Raw genomic sequence first — 20,136 nt, 5'->3', positions numbered from 1 at the left:
ACATCGACTGTACCTCTTCCTAGAGATGCTGCCTGGCCTGCTGCGTTCACCAGCAACTTTGATGTGTGTTGCTTGAATTTCCAACATCTGCAGAATTCCTGTTGTTTCAGTAAAGATCACATGTGTAATAAGTACCAATTATCAAAGAAATATTTTATTTCCATATATCTTACATGGATTATAAGTAACTTACAAAATTAATGTGCCAATAGACATGAATATTGAATATCAAGATAATTATCTGAATTTCTAACAACAACAGTAAACCTTTAAACCACATACAAATATGTTATCCATTATAAACACGGTAGTAATTGGAATGTCATTCCTGTAAAAAAAACACGAGGTATTTAGAGACAAAAGTGCAATTAAGATTAACACTCTGCAATTAAAGTTCTGATGGACTAATATTAGTGTAAAATATAACTGTTTCTCTCCAAAGATGTTGCATGACATGTTGTCTGTTTCCAACATGTTCCTTTCCTGTTACCGTTATTCAGCCTCCTTTAATTTGAACTTGGTGTACTTAAAAATGTACTATTTACAAAGTAACAGTAAATACAAAGGTGAATAAAAACTCCTTTGTTTTATAGAATAAATTTATATAAAGACAGACATTACAGAATCCAGTAAGGAGATCCCAAGCAAATGTGAAATGACTATGTGTTTTGAGGATGCCATCCAAACCTGACAATTAATGTAGACATTACACTTTTTTAAAGCATAGGATAATGTCATAAGTCACCAATTCTACTTCAGTGAACACTCAAACCTGGGACCTTAAGACTGTGCGACTGTGTCACAATATCCAGTTGATCCAGTGAGTCACATAACTCATCTCTCAGGGTGTGCAAAGTACACGTTCTTGGTATGATGCTAATGTCATTAATTTTTCCATTATTGCATAACTTCAATTGTACCTACTGAGTAAAATCTGGCTAATATTCTTCACATTCACATATATTTCTAAAACTGAGTAACAAATATTTTGATAGGTTAACTCCAATTGCAAAGTTGATCATGAAAATACCTGATGTATTCACATCTGCCACTTTTCAATTTCAATATAGCTGTTACAAAGAGGAAAGTGTGAAAAAATGCTTTTTTTATCCTATCAGACTAATTTGAAACTGTTCCTTTTAAGATGAAACAATGATCTGGAGACTATAAACTCACTGTAAGCCAAAGCTGGAAAAAGATATATCATCTTTCATCTGGGTTATGAGAACCTGGCAGGAACAGAGCATTAAAGAGAACTGTTTGCATAGAAAATCGACACCAATGTCTTCGGGAGAAAGCTATTGAATATGTTAACTGCAAGAATATAGCAGCTACAGGTAAATAAGAGAAACGATTACAATCCATTGAACTGTACAAACCACCCAGCTGGATTCTAAGTGAGGGAAAATAAGGTAACATTTTGATAACTAGAAGTGAATTTGGATGGAGCACTGTCTATGTGAGTATTCCCAGAAAATACAGACACCTGCCTGGTCATCCTTGGTTCCAGTCTGTCTTTATGCAGAAGTAATGCTTATATCCTTGAACTCCCAAACAATGAACATTCCTAAAAAGACCTCCAGCTGAGAGCACAATAGTCACTTCTGTTAATCACCATTTGAGGTGATGTGAATTGTTATCCAATGCACACAGAATCCCGCAGCGTTTTTCCAATGTTCCTTTAATGCCATAACAATATGGCGCTGAGTTTCTTTTTCCGAGGTTTGATCTTGCAGAGCTCAGTCATATTCTGAACCAATTGTAATACTGAGTTCTTCTCCCAAAATGTGTGTTTCATGAAACCATTTATTTGTGTCCAGCACAACTAGAAGTGGAAGGAAGACAAGGTTATCACATCAGCTGTACTTGTTTCCAATTCATACCACCGATTCATTGTCTTAACAAACTCAAACGGTTCCAGCAAATTGGCTGAGGTCACTGCCCCACTACACATAGTCTGCTGTACATTTGATTCATGTGCGACAGAGGTGGTAGTACAAGTAATAATCTCCCATCTCCAGCCACAATGGCACTCCACTCTGCATAATGTCCAATCTTCCCTGCAGTAACAGTGAGTTTTAAAGTCTACTGTGTATGTCCCTTCGGCCCATCTAGTGCATGCTGAACCACTATTCTGCCTAATTCCATCAATCTGCACCTGGATCACAGACGCCATATCCCTCCCATCCACGTACTTATTCAAACTTCTCTTAAATGTTGAAGTTGAACCCACATCCATCACTTCCACTGGCACCTCATATCACACTCTCACCATCCTGAGTGAAGAAGCTGCCCCTCAGGTTCCCCTTAAATATTTCAATTTTCACTCTTCACCCATGACCTTTAGTTCTAGTCTCACTCAATCACAGTGGAAAATGCTTGCTTATATATACCCTATCCAAACACCTCGTAATTTTGTATACCTCTGTCAAATCTCCCCTCATTCTCCTAAAGTCCAGGGAATAAAGTCCAAACCTGTTCAACTTTTCCCTATAACTCAAATCCTGCCAACATCCTTGTAAACTTTCTCTGCCCTCTTTCAACATTAATTTCTATACAGTAGTTCAAAAACCCTTTGCCCTGGAATTTGCAGTTGAATGTCAAGAATACCAGCTTGCTATCATGTTCTTCAATTGTTTTTACCTCCAGTCCATCCTGATAGATCAGTGGAAGAGATGGGTGATTGGGACTGGAATCTGGCACAAACTATAATACAGGAGGCAGAATTTAGAATGTGTTCAAGCCTACAGCAGGTGGCAAATGAGACCACTCAGAGCTATATCAAAACAGTTGAGCCTAGAGATAGAAAACAACGTGAACGGGTGTCAACACGCAAAAGGACTGAAACAAAGATGGAGAAAGCCCCAACCAAGAGAAAATCTTCTGATGATGCTGAAGGTGTGAGATCAGAGGCTCAGTTCAGGAATAAATACGATGCTAAGGTCGCCCTGTACAGTGATCAGCGAAGGGATGGAATTGGGGGCTGGAGACCAGAGTTTGTGACAGGGATCAAAGGCAGAAGCTACAGCCTTCCCATAGTTAATTGGAGGAAATTTCTTCAAAATGGGATGTAATTTTGCAGAAATAGTGGAACAATTAAAAAGGAGTGTAGAACTGAGTGCTGTCAGCACATATTTGTGATTTTGTTTCTTTATGTGTAAATATTAGCATCACTTGCTCAGTTTCTGCCTAATTTTTTTGTTTATATATTTAACATTTGACTGTGATATACAGCGGCAAGTTTGCCCTACTTTTTCTTCATAGGTAGCTAACAATCTTTTATAATTATGGACATAGCAGACTACCTAAACACCAATAGTTCTACCCTAGGAGCAAAAAAACAGCTACTTCAGTTAATGGTAGGTTTTCTCCACTATTCCTCAAGATGGTGGCTGAAAGAAACTGAGTAAGACCTATTGCAACACACATCAAAGTTGCTGGTGAATGCAGCAGGCCAGGCAGCATCTCTAGGAAGAAGTACAGTCGACGTTTCAGGCCGAGACCCTTCGTCAGGACTAACTGAAGGAAGAGTGAGTAAGGGATTTGAAAGTGGGAGGGGGAGGGGGAGATCCAAAATGATAGGAGAAGACAGGAGGGGGAGGGATAGAGCCAAGAGCTGGACAGGTGATAGGCAAAAGGGGATACGAGAGGATTATGGGACAGGAGGTCCGGGAAGAAAGACGGGGCGGGGGGGGGGAACCCAGAGGATGGGCAAGGGGTATAGACAGAGGGACAGAGGGAGAAAAAGGAGAGTGAGAGAAAGAATGTGTGTATAAAAATAAATAACAGATGGGGTACGAGGGGGAGGTGGGGCATTAGCAGAAGTTAGAGAAGTCAATGTTCATGCCATCAGGTTGGAGGCTACCCAGACGGAATATAAGGTGTTGTTCCTCCAACCTGAGTGTGGCTTCATCTTTACAGTAGAGGAGGCCGTGGATAGACATGTCAGAATGGGAATGGGATGTGGAACTAAAATGTGTGGTCACTGGGAGATCCTGCTTTCTCTGGTGGACAGAGCGTAGGTGTTCAGCAAAGCGGTCTCCCAGTCTGCGTCGGGTCTCGCCAATAAATAGAAGGCCACATCGGGAGCACCAGACGCAGTATATCACCCCAGCCGACTCACAGGTGAAGTGTCGCCTCACCTGGAAGGATTGTTTGGGGCCCTGAATGGTGGTAAGGGAGGAAGTGTAAGGGCATGTGTAGCACTTGTTCCGCTTACAGGGATAAGTGCCAGGAGGGAGATCAGTGGGGAGGGATGGGGGGGACGAATGGACAAGGGAGTCGCATAGGGAGTGATCCCTGCGGAAAGCGGGGGGGGGGGGAGGGAAAGATGTGCTTAGTGGTGGGATCCCGTTGGAGGTGGCGGAAGTTACGGAGAATAGTATGTTGGACCCGGAGGCTGGTGGGGTGGTAGGTGAGGACCTGGGGAACCCTATTCCTAGTGGGGTGGCGGGAGGATGGAGTGAGAGCAGATGTACGTGAAATGGGGGAGATGCGTTTGAGAGCAGAGTTGATAGTGGAGGAAGGGAAGCCCCTTTCTTTAAAAAAGGAGGACATCTCCCTCGTCTTAGAATGAAAAGCCTGTTTCCTGTTGTTTGCGTTTTTAGAAGACCTATTGCAGGTGACAATGTTAATAACAACATGCAAATTGTATAAAATTACATTTATCCAGATTCTAGTTTATATAACATTTGCATTTAATGTGATTTGTAGTATGGCTCAGTTGGATAATCATGAGTTTCAGCCTTGCAGGAAAATATTTCTGACTGAAACAGAGGATAAATTTTGTGTTTATGAAATTCATGCCTTCTCTATTTGGTGTCTATTTCTGGCAAAAGTGCATTACTTATTAAATAACATGAAAGTTCCATGATTCTGCTTGTAGCTGTTGGTGTAGTATTATACACAAAAAAACACTTTCCTGTTCATCACTGCTCTGCACTTTTAGGGTACGGTGCTTTAGTATTAGTCTGTTTTTGGTACCTTTAATTTCCATAACATCCAAATTAAAGGTAAATAGGTGTCTTTAATTTAGATGCTGTGGAAATTAAAGGCACACCTACTGCGTAATGTGAGATCCTGAAACAGAAAGAGTAGAACATAAGGCAAGCGTATGTGGTTTTTAAAGGAATACTGTTTTCAATAAGTAGAAAATTATCCTCGTGACACTAACAAAAAGAAACCAGCTATGACCATAAATCATGCATTAGCAAACTCTTGGCTGTTAATCCACTACTCACTATGGAACTGACAACCCAGTAAGCTAAATTCCTAATCAGCAGGAATGCATCGCTGAGCTTTCTGTGTGTTAGTAAGGTTCACTGTTCATTCAAATCATCTTCATAGGATCCAGCTGGATGAATATTAATTATTTATTTTCATTTATTTCTTCAGTCATTTGATTTAGCCCTTTCTCCAGTCAGGCAGTAACCTGAACCAGGCAGCTTTGTTACAATACTGTCCACCCCTCACACATCGTTCATGTATGACCAAAATATCTTAATGCAAGCAAGAGTTAAATAAAACATTCCATTACCAGTTAATACCATGTATTCCTATATGTTCACCTCATTCTAAATTCACTTCCTACAAAAACTCTTCAAATCATTCAAATTGTCAAATTCCCAAGGGTCAGCCCCATTACTCACCACAGATTTGTATATACCGAAACAAAAGGTTTCAACTGCTTTTTAGGTCTCCAGCTCCTCTCTGCTGACATTAAAAGTTACTTTGGCCTATTGATTAGATAATTTAGCCAAGGTAACACTTTGTATAAATATTATCAGAGCTCTAAAGATGTTACTTCTCAAGGCATTTATGAGCTCTATTCCTTGGTTTCTTTATCAGTATTGCTCAAATGATATTATTTTGAGCATACAGACATCCACAATGCAAGACCATTGTTGCTCAAAGTCACTGACTGCATTTCTTCAGGCCATTATTCCTCCAACCATTTCTGCATCCGTCCCAAGATACACAAGATGGCAAATCCCGTAGTTTTAGTCTGTTCTTGTGCCATAGAACTTCCTTTCCTCCCATGCCTCTGTTCATTCTGTTTTTGTCCCGTTCCTCCCTACTTATGTTTGTGACACATCCGAATCTCTTTCAAATGACAGCTGCTAATTTTCTAGTCCCAATCTGCTCATTTTTTCTATGAATGTCCAATCCCACTACACTTCCACTCTGCACCAGCAGCGTCTGGAAGTTCTTTGCTTCCTTCTTAAAATAGATGCTCAATCAGTAGACCCTCCACCCACTCCAAAGGCTTTCTATGCCTGACGGAATGAGTTCTCACATTAAACAAATAACACTTTCACTTACTTTTTTTCCAAAATCAAAGGCATGACCTATGTTTGTCTTGGTGGAGTACGTGGCAAATTCCTTACTTCATTTCGATACAATTTTGCTTACTGATGTTTTTGACTTTGGTACAGAACTTGAAGGTCTCATCACCTTTATTTGCAGCTTTCACTCACCTAATCATTCTTTCCCTCTTCTTCCCTCAACTTCCCTACCTGCAGCTTTCACCACTATAATTGTTCATTTAGTCTGTGTCCACTATCACAGCCATCCCAATTATTCTCTTCTTTCTGTACCCTTTCTGAAACCTAAAGCTTGCTAGATTTATAATTTTCTACATCATGATGATAAATCATCAGTCTGAAACATTAACTGTTTCTCTCTCCACAGATGGTGTTTGATCTGCTGAGTAGTTCCAGTATTCCCTGTTTTTATTTTATAAATACAAGTCAGCTGTGATCATTTGATCTCTTACTCATTCATTGTTGGGTAATGCAAATATAATCCTGGAACTCGGGTGCAGCTAACACCCATTGACAGACTTTGTCTTTGTTAAATTAAGAATTATCCAGTACTATACATGGAAAGCACACCATGCCAGTTCTCCACAATGGCATAGTCCCTGTCAAATCAAGGTTATTTGGAGCCAGAATGCAAATTAAGCTTCAGCTGACAACCAATCATGTAATAAGTTAGAAAGCTTTGTTTCCAGGCAGGGCCAGAAGCCTGATCTGTCTAATGCAAACACATGCAAGTACAATCCTGCAGGAACATTGGATCCAGGTAAAATTTTGGAATAATACGGTAAATTGACAAGTTTGGGGATCAACAGTGAAAATACGAGCTGGGAGAGTTGAGGTATCTGCAGAGTCATCCATGCCTACTATCGACACTCATTTACCGCCACGCTGTATTGGGCAAATCTACGTACTTATTTGTCCAGGGTACACAATGGCTTCCAGTGAAGAGCATTCATAGTAGCATTCTGCAGGGGGTTCCAGCTTCCAGTGTTTGATGCCCCTGATCTGGGCCTGCCAGGATGGATTATCTACATCATCAATCTAAGGAGGAGTAAAGACACAAGTTAAAAATAACATTTTTATATTAAGTTTCAATGCCAATAACTCAAAAACAGTTTTTACAGAGTTGTACAGCACTAAAACATCTCTTAAGCCCACTACGTCATTGCCGACCATCATGCCAATCTACACCAACTCTACCTGCCAGGATTAATTCCATATTCCTTTATGGCCTGCTCTTGTGGTCAGATGAGGATTGAGCACCACATTCAAGTTAAATCTGTACTATAGCATTTGCTTTGTACAGTTATCTTTTAAACACATTCATTAAATAGATGCTGAGGAATATCAGGGCAAGGGGTTGGAAAGCAAATAAAACACTGATGCGCATTCAGCTTTAGGAATAATCTCTTTCCACTTTACCTTGAAATCTAATTTCAATGTACTGTACTCTTACTCTGTAAATAAAGTATGTTTTATAGGTCACGTGCTCATCTTAGGATGGGGAATGGCTTGATTTCACTTCAATTCTGAGAGTTCAGATTACTGACGAGGCTAGTATGAGATCTGCACACTAGCAGTGAGGGTAGATGCTGGTGAGTGGTGTAGAAGGTGGGGCACTCCTTTCACTGTTTAAAGTGGGCTTGTGTGTGCTCTACAGAAAAGATGATAGGTTCACAATGGCCTCCTAAAGCTTGTTCTCCATTTCAATGTTCATGGACCACCTATGGCCACAAGTCAACGGGGACATAACACTTTCACTGAGGAGGCTTTGAAAACATTCTCGAATCTCTTGTCCTGATAAATTCAGTCGTTTCAGTATTATAGTGTTTAATATCACTTACTAGTTACCATGCCAATGAATTTAGAAGATTTTGTGATTTTGCAGACAATGTTGGTGGTACCTCTCCAGTGTTTTGAGATATTTACTGTATGATTCAGATGGGTACCAGAAGGTCTGTGTTGCTGTTATAATAGATTTAATGCTGGATTTATGATCTTCAAACATTCTTTTCCTCAGATGGCCAAGGGCTGTGCGAGCTAAGAAAGCCAAACAACTGTACAAGCTTAATATACCAGCACTATTATGATGTCCAGAGATGCACAGGCGATGAAGGACAGCTGTGCTGGGACGTCAGGCCGGCAGACCAGCAAAGATGAGGGCTGGTGGCCCATGTGATCAGCAAGTCATCTTTTCGTTCCAGGACTGGAGTTCCTCATGGACAGGAGGCCCATGGTATGGCAGCTAGTGAGACTGGAGTTTGAGGCAAAGTGTTCAGGGCCTTGTCATCAGTAAGCTCAGAGTTCAAGGTCCGCATACATAGTCATCGGTGTGTCCTGGGGTCGGTATCAAAGCTCAAAGGCTGAAGGTCATTTGGAAGCCTGGCAGTTGAAGTCCAATGGCTGAAGCCCTGGGTCTGTGATTCCACTGGGGAAGTTGAAAGCCCAGAGATGGCCTAAACCTGTTCTAGGGTTAAAGAGCTGTGTGTGTGTCTGTAAGTGGGGAGGCAAGGGGCTTGTTTTGGTGTTGTTTTGTGGTTGTTGATCTGTTGCTGTTGTTCTGTAAACATAATGGGCATACCATATTGGCACCAGAATGTGTGGTGACACTAGTTGACTGCCCCCACCACCTCCTGGGGTGTGCAAATGAGACATTTCACTATGTTTTGACGTACATGTAATAAATAAGTGACTCTGAATCACGAGCCCCACTCTGGGATGAGTGTCCCTATAGTGCCTGCGGCCAGTGAAAGCAAAGGAGCAAGAAGATCCGAACTTTCCTGGGTTCCATTTTCTCTAGGCTCTCTACTCAACCAGCTATGATTTCTTTCCCCTCACCACTTCCAGTGCTCTCCAGAGCTCCTGACTGTTGACAGCTATTGATGTCCATACTGACTGGGGTTAGAATAACACACATAAAATGCCGGTGGAACTCAACAGGTCTGGCAGCTTCTTGGGGGCGGGGGGGGGGGGTGATAAACAGATGATGTTTCAGGCCAAGACCCTTAATGACGATTGGAACGGAAGGGGGAAGAAGCCAGAATAGGAAGGGGGCTGGGCGGGGGGGAAGAAGGAGTACTGGCTAGAAACTAATAAGTGAAGTGTAGTGGATGGGGGAGGGGGAATAAAGTGAGAAGCTGAGAAATGACATGTGGAAAAGGTAAAGGGCTGAAGGAGGAGGAACCTGGTAGGAGAAGAGAGTGGACCATAGGAGAAAGGGAAGGAGGAGGGGCACCAGAGGGAAGTGATGGGCAGGAGAGAAGAGAAGTGGTAAGAGGGGAGCCATGGTGGGGAATGGAAGGAGGAAGAAGGGGGAAGGGGAAAGTTTCTGGACATTAGAGAAACCGATGTTCGTGCCATCAGGTTGGAGGCTACCCAGATGGAATATGAAGTGTTGCTCCCTCGATCTGACAGTGTCTTCATCGTGGCAGTAGAGGAGGCCATGAACCAACATGGGGAACAGGAGGGTGGATTGCAATTAAAACGGTAGGTCTCTGAGAATTCCTGCTTGTTTCAGATGGAGCAAAGGTGCCAGACAAAATAGACCCCCACCTACACCAGGTGTCACCGATGTAGAGCAGCCCACACTGGGACCACTGGATACCGTAGATGACCTCAACAGATTTGCAGGTGAAGTGTTGTCTCACTTGGTTGGACTAATTTGGTCTAAATGGAGGTGAGATGGGAGGTGAATCTGCAGGGGTAGCATTTCTGTCACTTGCAGGAATAAGTGCCAGGAGGGAGATAGCGGGGAGAGAGGAATGGACAAGGAAACCACGCAGGGAGCGATCCCTGCAGAAAGCGAAAAGTGGGGGAAGAGGTAAAGGTGTGCTTGGTGGTAGGATCCCACTGAAGACGGCAGAAGTCGCAGAGAGTGATGTGCTGAACGCAGGGGATCACGGGCTGGTAGGTAAGGACAAGAGGCACAGTTAAGGCAGCAGGAGTATGGGATGAGGCCAGATGTCTGGGAAATGGAAAGAGATGCAAGTGAGAGCTCAGCATCAATGGTGAAGGAAGGGAATCTCCATTCTTTGAAGGAGAAACACGTTTCTGATGTTCTGGAAAGGTAAGCTGCATTCTGGAAATAAATAAAATGATAAAAAGGAATGGCATTTTTACAGATAACCAGGGTGGGAAGAATTCGAGTCAAGATAGCTGTGTGAGTCGGTAGTTTATAAAAGATATTGGTAGGCAGTTTGTCCCCAGAGATGAAGACAGAGAGATCTTTGCAGGCAGTCTACTTTCTTTTCCATTTTGTGATCTGCAACCCTTCACCTAGGGTTCCTCCTGTTAGCTCTACGCTGTTTGTCTCACTCTCACCTTTCTAGATCAGACACTGGGAAAGTAGGGAGAAAGAGGAGAGAGAGAGAGAGAGAGAGTGAGAAGAGAAAGAAAGGCCAGAAATAAAATTGTGGAATTAGCTTCATATTGGGGAGTCTGAAAAAATGCAATTTTTGTTGTGACTTACTCAATAATCTGCTCATTAATGCCCAATTTGGATTTTGCCAAGGTATGGTATGAATGCTAAACTTCAGAGATTGACTGAATCTTTGCCCTTTGAATCAGGGCAACAATTTACTGAATATAACACAAAGTTCAGAGAATTAAGGATAACCTGGAGCAGAGGAATAGGCCGATCAATTCATGTTGGCATAAACGCAATCTTCAAGCCCTTTACTATCATTCCTCTTCTAACCCTCTCAGCAAAATATTCCATTTATTGCCCCTTTATCTATTTTTCCAGCCTCCCCTGTAATGTATAAATAATATTAAGATAACTACTCTCTGTCACAAGTTATCTCCACTTCCTGATTAAGGAAGTTTCTAAATACTTGCAAAACATTTCACAGCTTTGAATTTTTTTTATTAGGTCAGCCCTGACACTTTGCTTTTCAATAGAACCTCCTAACTCTATACTTTGCTGCTGTGTACAGCCTCATTTCTGGAATTTGTTGCCACATACAGCTGTGAAGGCCTGATCATTGAGGGTGTTTAAGGAGGAGATTGACAGGTATCTAATTAGTCAGGGTATCAAGGGATATGGGGAAAAGGCCGGAAATTGGAACTAGATGGGAGGATAGTTTAGCTCATGGTGGAGTGGCGCAGCAGACTCGATGGGCTGAATGGCCTACTTCTGCTCCTTTGTCTTGTGATCTTGTGATCTACTCCTCCCTTGGTTTGTACCCTCTGTAGTAGCTCAATATAATTCTTAAGGTGGATGATACTGCTCCCTACAGGGGCAGTGGGAGTTTCTAAGGGGGCAATAAAGATAAAGGGGGCACGGTGGGGGGGGTACTTGGTAGCAAGAAGGGCAGCTGAGAGATTACAGGCTTAATCTAAAAAAGAATTACTTATTAGAAGCTTTTGGTCCTCATTGCCTCATAATTGATTACAATGATCACGTATTCACCCCATCTCATGCTAACCTACCACTCTTTTACACTTTGCTCCAAGCGCATTATAGTTGTTGAAAAACAATATGACTCTTCTTTATTTGAAATATTATGAGGAATCTGGACTGAAGAAATCATGTTATTTTGAGGCCTGGCCCACACATTACTGTCATTCACAACGGTAATACGGTGTTAGCTAATACAATTCACATACTCGAATCACGCAGTCATGCAATTCCTGTGAATTAGGGTATGGCATTCAATGGGGTAAAGTTCAGAATCTGCCCTTTCAAATGGTCTTGACTATATTTCTCTAGCCCATGACCCAACCAAGACATCAGGGCCCCATTTCATGTACCTTCAGGCAGAGAACCAGGTTTTGCCTAAGCTCTAATAATGTCATAACTTTCCCTTTTATTGATCACAGTGCCTGAAGTTTGACTTAAATGATAAATGATACATCATGGTCATTAATCCTTAACAAAAATGGCAGAAGCAAACCAAACAAAAAGAAGTGTAGAAGTAGAGTATCTGAAATGTGGATTTATACCAACACCAGCAGCCAATGCACCTGTTCTGTGAAAATGTTTTTTTCAAATGAGGCAATTAAACCTTCCAGGCTTCTTGAACATTTGAAGAGTATATACTCTGATAAAGCAAACAAGAACATGGCTTATTCTTAGTCCCTTCATGCAAACTTTCAGAAACAGAAAACACTTCAAAGCATGTTTGCCAGCACTTACCAAAACAGTGATGGTTTGCATGCTTCAACAACATCTCATTGCTCATTGCGAAAAACTGGAAAGCCCCATACAACTGGGGAAGAACTAATTCTGCCAGCAGTAAGAGAGGTTCTGGGTATAATTTTGCACAAGTCACCAGACAAGTAATTAAAGCAATTCCACTCAGCGACAACTCTGTTCAAAGATGAATAGATGAAATGTCTGAGAATGTGGAAGATACATTGTGCAACATACCTAGGATTACAGAATTTACTCTGCAGTTGGATGAGCCAACTTTGCCAAGCAACAAATCTTTGCTTTGTGGTTATGCTTGCTTCATAAAAGATGAAAGCATGGTTCAAGAGTTGTTATTTGCAAGAGGACTAGAAACAGATATGAAGGAGGAGTCAATATTTCAGTTTGTTGAGCATTTTTCAAAGGGAAGGACATTCAGCTCACAATGATAGAATGCCATTATTGTGGCCTTATTATTTCTTGGAAGAAGCAGTACCTAACATATTTATCATTCACTGTGCAATTCACAGACATAATATTGTTGCAAAAAACCTAAGTAATAGATGCACAAATCATTAAATACTGTTATCGATGAAACAGAATGCAAATTGCTGAACGTAGGGATCTGCAACTCCTTCTGAGTGACATTCAGCCTGAAGTTGAGAAGCTGGTATCACTGCACCAAGCCCATCCACTGCATTCAAAGGTGAAAAATCAATGAAATAGTCAACAGTTGGACTAGTAATGTATGCTGTACAATTGTTTAAGAAAATTGTGTTTACTGTAATTAAATAATTTGATTTTTAGCTTTCAATAGGTCTTAATAATTTTTGCAGTTATTTGTCACTGTTTTGAATCTGCAATTCCAATTTTCTTTCACTGTGCATCGCAAATCAAAATTCACTATAGATTTTATATCAAGGCTGGAAAGGGAAAGGGTGGCGCTGGGGATGTGGTTTAGGAGACGAGGGGGTGGTAACCCAAAAAAGTTTGGGAACCACTGTCCTAGAGTAACAGAATCAAGAATTAGAAAAGTAAAGTCAGTTAGGACCAGGGGGGATACCCTTTCTTCTATACTGTTCTAAGCTGCAAACTAGTAACAGTTTAACATTCTTACATGCATATGGGCTCCATGCCCGGGCACTCCCATGAATATCCAGTCCATTTTGCTTGATTCAGAGATAGCTGGGATAAAATATGGCCGCTTGTAGTGCTGCCTCAAAATACTAGCTGCACTGGAATCACAGTTACTCCTGCAAAAGAAAAACAGATAAAGGGTTATGGAATGAAATAGTAATCTGTTGCTCCCACTCATCCATCCACTTGTTGCATTCTTAGAGACTGCATAAAGGAGTTTTCATATCTGAGGGAGCAAGAACACCTAGCCAACATTCTCCACCAATACCTTACTCTGTCCTATGACTCAAACATTAGAGGGAGCACCCTATGAATATAAGGTTTGTGCTGGTTGCACTGTGCATTCTTTATAGAGTTCAATAAGTGCTATATCCATGCAGACAAAAGAGATTGCTGATGCAGGAATCTGGAACAGAAAACAAGAATGCTATAAGAACTCAACAGGTCAAGCAGCATTTGTGAAAGTAAAAGGTGTGCATCACATTTCAAGTTGAGACTCTTTATCAGGACCGCAGGAGCTGACATTCAAAATAATGGCAATTTATTAAAAACTGGGGCATACCAGGAGACCAGTCAAAGCTGATCTACCTGAGCATGAATTTGTACAGCTTTCACACTCTCAGTTGACGAGATTACCAGTAAAACCTCTTTTTGATTAACAGAATTGTGGCTGAAGGAAGACCTAATTAAGTAACAGACTAGGTTTTGATTACAGACAACCCACAGGTCTAGCAGCCAATCCAATTTTCTAATACAACAAAGGGTGCACGCTATAGCAGAATCAGTGAAGTTCCTGAACCTTGGATGTCATCAATGGTCCATTCCATGTCTCTTCTTCTAGGCTTTGTCTGCAGCTCTGTTACCATATTAGCAAAATTCACATCCCTACTTACAAGTTATTAGCTCTCACTATACTTTCCCCTAAAACAGGACTGAGGGAAGAGGAGAGATTGCCAATAAATGACAGTATAAGGAAGTAGTTAAGTTAAAATGGAAATTCCAGCTCCTGTATTCTCCCACACACTCATATGTCCGCTTCCTTTTATTTACCTTTCATATCTTCCCTCCCCATCACCCTATCCCATCTACGTTTTGATTGCCCTACTGTTAAAAAGATGCATGACAATGCTGTTAAAATTACACACGTATTATGCATTAACAATTACTTTATTTGTCCAGTTTATCCATCTACATAATCCAAAATAAAGCAAGAGCTGGAAATTAAATATAACAAGCGATAACAAAACTGAAACAGCAATTGATGCAGAGGTTTAATACTGAAACCTGCAGCTTAATAAATAAACTATTCTAATTCAATGAGAATCAGCTGCAGCATGAAATGAAGCTCTGCAGTGAAACACTGGCCTGAGCTTTGATTTCCTGTGCACTCCCGGCTCTTCCCTCAACCATAACCCATCATAAAAATTCAACTTTATTATATAGATAATTCTTTCATAACTTCCCTCCAGCACAGCGAGCACAATAATAGCAACAGCAAGACCTGCCTACATCAGCTATGGCTACATAAAAGTAGGCATTTTTCTAAATATCAATTCATCTTCGTATTACACACTCAGTAACTCTGGATCTTTTTAAAGGCCTTTCTTGTAACTTTCACGCATTTTCTTCTCCAAATTAATTAATTCTCAAATACTTACTTTCTCCATTGAAGAATAGAAACCAAAAATCTTAATCAAAAAGCCCTCTCTCTGCTCTATCTCTAATACATGATCTGCTGAAGTATTCTCCTTATCCATCACGATTGACCTCAAGGACATTGAATTCATTACTTCATGGCATTATATGACAGTTGGCAGATTGTACATATTTGCCAAAAGTTATTTGTTTGCAAGAATGAGAGGGCGACCTCATTTTATACATTCAACTTGGAAACAGAGATAACTTCTAGGTTACAGGGAAATTGAGGCTTGTGACGAACAAGCAGAAAAGACCAGAGAACACAATCTTATTGAAAGGAGATTTTAAAAAAATGTATACACTGGTAATCGCAATTAAAAACCAAAAACATCAGACAAATCAGCCTTGGATCTGAAAATTTACAGTTTCTCTTTCCAGAACTGCTGCCTGACCTGCTGAGACTTTTACAAATGGAAAAGCAGACTCAAGGGGCAGTATAGGCCATTCCTACTCTTAGTTCTTTTACTCCTGTTATTGATTTCCATTCTATCATCCTCCAAGTTGATCAACTTCTGAAGCTGTTTTGACAATCTTACTCTACCTCATTTTCCTTTCCGGCTTAAATTTGAAGATATTCATCTGATCGGAAGGATGATCTACAGCTTTCAAAGGACTCTGGTACACAAATCACCTAGACTAGATGGATGACACCCACAGGGTACTGAAAGAAGCTGAAGAGATAGTGGAGGCAGTAATAGTGACTTTTCAAGAATCATTAGATTTGGGAATGGTTCCAAAAGGCTGGAAAATTACAAATGTCATTCCACTCTATAAGGAGAGGCAAAAGGCAGGAAATTTATAGACCGACATCTCAGGGTTAGATGTTAGAGTCCATTATTAAGAACAAGGTTTTGAGGTTCTTGGTTGGAAGCCAAAGCCAGCATGGTTTCAATATGGGGGAAAATCTAGCCTGACAAATCTGTTGGAATTAATTGAGTAAATAACAGGCAGGATAGACAAAGGAGAGTCGGTGGATGTTGCTTACTTGGACTTTCAGAAGGCCTTTGAAAAGGTGCTGCACAGGAAGCTGCTGAGCAAATGCCCATGAAATTACAGGAAAGATACTAACATGAACAGAATATTGGCTGACTAGCAGAAGGCAGAGAGTGGGAATAAAAGGGGTCTTTCCTGGTTGACTCCCAGTGCCTAATGGTGTTCCACATGGTTCAGTATTGAGCCTGTTACTTTTCACAACATATGTTGATGATCAGGATAATGGAATTGATGGCTTTGTGACCAAGTTTGCATACAATACAAAAGTAAGTGTAGGGGCAGGTAGTTTTGAGGAAGCAGGGAGTTTGCAGAAGGGCTTGGACAGATTGGGGAAATGGAAGCATTGGAGAGGCTTCAAAGGAAGTGTATGAGAATGTCTGGAAATGAAAGAGTTAACATATGAGGACTGTTTGATGGCTCATGGACTGTACTTGCTGGAATTTAGAATAAGGTGGAATCTCTTACAGCTTACCGAACGTTGAAAGGCCTAGATAGAGTGCATATGGAGAGGATGTTTCCAATAGTTGGAGAGTTTTGGACCGGAGGGCACGGAACAGGAAAACATTTATTTAGGACAGAGGTGAGGAGAAATTTATTTAGCTAGATCTGTGGAATTCTTTGGCACAGATGGCTGTGAAGGCCAAGTCATTGGGGATATCAAGGTTGACAGGCTCCCGATTAGTAGGGCATCAAAGGCTATGGGGAGAAGGCAGGAGAATAGGGCTGAGAGGGAAAATAAATCAACCATGATCGAATGGCAGAGGAGACTCAATGGACAGAATGGCTTAATTCTGCTCCTATGTCTTATGGACTCAACATCCTTGTATCCTAACTTTGCCAAAGTTGTCCCCAAATTAAAGATAATTCAGTATGTTAATACAATCTCAGATCTTACGCATGATTTACTACTTTGTATGTTACCATTTTTGGCAAAGCAGTTACCTTGTATTTAGATGTCACTGGATTCCTCAATAACCTGCCATAATTTACTTACGTTCACTATTCTCCATGTGTCTGATAACTAAAGCAGTCCTTTACCGAGGACTCGCCAAGGTTCTGTTCATTTCTTTATCATTGACTGCAGACTTAAGAACATAAAATACATGCCCCACATCACAGGTCCAGTCCATTCCCACCGCTGAGCACATCCACACAGAGCAGTGTTGCAGGAAAGCGGCATCCATCAAGGACCACCACCCCTCACCCAGGCATGCTCTCTTCTCGCTGCTGCAATCAGTTCAAAGTAAATGTATTATCAAAGTACATATACGTCACCATACACAACCACGAGATTCACTTTCTTGCAGGCACACTCAATAAATCCATAATAGAATAATAACAACAGAATCAAAGAAAGGCTGCAGCAATTTGGGTGTTCAGCCTCCGTGCAAAAGATGACAAACTGCAAATACAAAAAGTTTTCAGTGCTTGCAACTCCAAAGGAAGTAGAGGTGGTGCCCTGCATTCTCTGTAAATGCACTTACGTGCAGGGCCCAGGGCAGGTCCTCTGAAACTATAACACCAAGGACTTTAACATTGCTGACCCTCACCACCTCTGATCCTCCGATGAGGTCTTGCTCACAGACCTCTGGTTTCCTCCTCCTAATTCAATAATCATCCCCTTGGGTCTTGCTGACACTGAGTAAGAGATTGTTGCTGCGGCACCACTCAGTCCTGTTTTCAATCTCCCTCCAATATGCTGATTCGTCACAACCTTCGATTCAGCCTATGACAGGGGTGTCATCTGCAAACTTGAACATGGCATTGGAGCTGTGCTTCGACTCACAATCATAAATGTAAAGTTAGTAGAGCAGGGGGTAAGCACACAGCCTTGTGGTGCACCTGTGCTGATGGAGATTGTGGAAGAGATTTTGATGCCAATACAAACTGACTGCAACCTCCAAGTGAGAAAAATTGAGGATCCAATTGCACAAGGAGGCTTGAGACCAAGTTCCTGGAGCTCATTGATTAGTTTTGAGGGGATGCTGATATTGAATGCTGGCTGTAGTCGATAAAAAGAGCATCTGATGAATGCATCTTTGCTATCCAGATGTTCCAGGGTTGAGTGAAAAGCCAATGAGATGGCATCTGCTGTAATGGTAGACAAACTAGAGCAGATCTAAGTCACCTCTTAGGCAGGAGTTGAGATGTTTCATCAGCAAACTCTCAAAACACTTCACCACTGTGGATGCAAGTGCTACTGGATGATCGTCATTGAGACAGGTTACCAGGTTCTGCTTGAAGTAGGTGGGTGCCTCTGACTACCAAAACGAGAAGTTAAAGATCTCAGTGAACAAGATGCAGAAAGTTGTGATCACAGTCCACTCCATCAAGGACACTAGCCTCCCAAGCATCTTCAAGGAGCAATGCCTCAATAAGGCCGCATTCATCATTAAGGACTCCCATCACCTAGGACATACCCTCTTCTCAATTCTACCATCAGGGAGAGGTGCAGAAGACTGAGGTACACACTCAAAAATTCAGGAAAAGCTTCTTCCCTCTGCCATCAGATTTCTTAATGGATATTGAACACATGAACACTACATCACTACTTAGGTACCGCAGTCTCACAACTCATGCCACCAGGTTCAGGAACAGTTTATCAACCATCTGCCATCAGGCTCCTGAACCAGTGGGGATAACTTCACCAGCCCCACCGCTGATCTGTTTACACAGCCAATGGACTCACTTTCAAGAACTCTTCATCTCAGGTTCTCAATATTCATTGCTTATTTATTCATTATCACTATTTCTTTCTTTTATTTTACACTTCCAGTTTGTTGCCTTTGCACTTTGGTTGTTTGTCGGTCCTGTTGGGTGCAGTCTGTCATTGATGTTATGGTTCTTGGATTTATTGAGTATGCCCGTCGCAACTAAACAAATCTCAGGATCGTATATGGTGACATCTATGTACTTTGATAATAAATTTACTCTGAACATCACCAGGCATTACTTCTCCCTCTTTCCACTTCCAAACTTGTCTCAAAAAGAATACCTTGAAATTCAGTGGCCCTTCACCTATCTTCGCCATGCCATGCAATAAAAGTGAAAGAGCTGAATTTTGACACACACCACCCAATATACCAAGGCTTGGCATTGCTGTGCATGCCAGCGCGACCGGCCTCCATCCCGAAAACATCCCTTAAATTGTGAAACTCCGTGTCGTAGGGGAAGAACTGACATTCACTGCCGCTGTTGTCCAGGGCGCTGCTGCCGCTACTGTAGATCTGGGAGAAGAACTCGAAGCTGAAGACTTCCCTGGCGGACCAGTTCCTCTGACCGTCCTCCACCACCACCGGCTGCATGGAGTAGGCGTAGGCCCGCAGAAACTCCTCATGGCTTAGGTTGCTCTTCCTGTCGACGGCGGTGATGTTGCTGCAGACGCGGCAGTCCAAGGGGCGGCGGAAGGGGTTGGGGAAGTCGGAGAACCCCAAGACACAAATCTCGTTCTCCACTGAGGAACCGTGTAGTCGGAACCACAGGCTCAACGCTGAGCGGCGCAGCGGGCCGCCCAGGCCCAGCAGCAACAGCAGCACCACCAGAAGGAGCAGCAGCCCGTGGCACGGCGACGAGGCCCGGCCTCGGCCTCCCAGCAACTTCTGCACCGACGGCAACTGCGCGATGTCGCGCTCACTGAGACCAGAGCGCAGAGCCAGAGCCACTATATCGTTCACCTCCTCACGGCACAGACCCCGAGCCGCCATCATCCTGTCCCCATCACTTAGAGACAGGGGTTAGAGGTCAGATGGGACCGGGAATAAAGTGAAACAGACAGCTCCAAACACTCCTCCGACCGCTGCAAAGCTCTCTTGCATCTTTTTACACAGAGTTATCCGTGCGCATTTACCTTGCGTTCTC

General features: G+C 42.1%; 1 protein-coding gene across 1 annotated transcript; it reads right to left on the bottom strand.

Annotated features, from left to right (window-relative positions):
• Window positions 1-183: 183 nt before the first annotated feature.
• LOC134356457 (uncharacterized) lies at window positions 184-20,108 on the bottom strand. The gene is made up of 4 exons (XM_063067410.1): window positions 19,351-20,108; window positions 13,568-13,703; window positions 7,232-7,361; window positions 184-1,825 (listed from the first exon to the last, which is right to left on the bottom strand). The coding sequence occupies exons 1-4, from the start codon at window positions 19,983-19,985 to the stop codon at window positions 1,740-1,742; spliced, it is 987 nt and encodes a 328-aa protein (XP_062923480.1). The 5' UTR covers window positions 19,986-20,108; the 3' UTR covers window positions 184-1,739.
• Window positions 20,109-20,136: the final 28 nt, after the last annotated feature.

Source organism: Mobula hypostoma, chromosome 14, assembly GCF_963921235.1.
Source record: "Mobula hypostoma chromosome 14, sMobHyp1.1, whole genome shotgun sequence".
NCBI classification, from domain to species: domain Eukaryota; kingdom Metazoa; phylum Chordata; class Chondrichthyes; order Myliobatiformes; family Myliobatidae; genus Mobula; species Mobula hypostoma.
Note: the sequence above shows the minus strand (reverse complement) of the source record. Positions and strands in the feature narration are given on the sequence as shown.

What these genes read in the sequence shown, in the direction of transcription:
- LOC134356457 (XM_063067410.1), bottom strand. Translation starts at nt 19,985, where the DNA reads ATGATGGCGGCTCGGGGTCTGTGCCGTGAGGAGGTGAACGATATAGTG. An exon ending in AAGCCTTGGTATATTGGGTG is followed by an intron (nt 13,704 to 19,350) that starts GTGTGTGTCAAA and finishes TTTCTTTTGCAG; the next exon opens with GAGTAACTGTGATTCCAGTG. An exon ending in GGCATGGAGCCCATATGCAT is followed by an intron (nt 7,362 to 13,567) that starts GTAAGAATGTTA and finishes ACTCCTCCTTAG; the next exon opens with ATTGATGATGTAGATAATCC.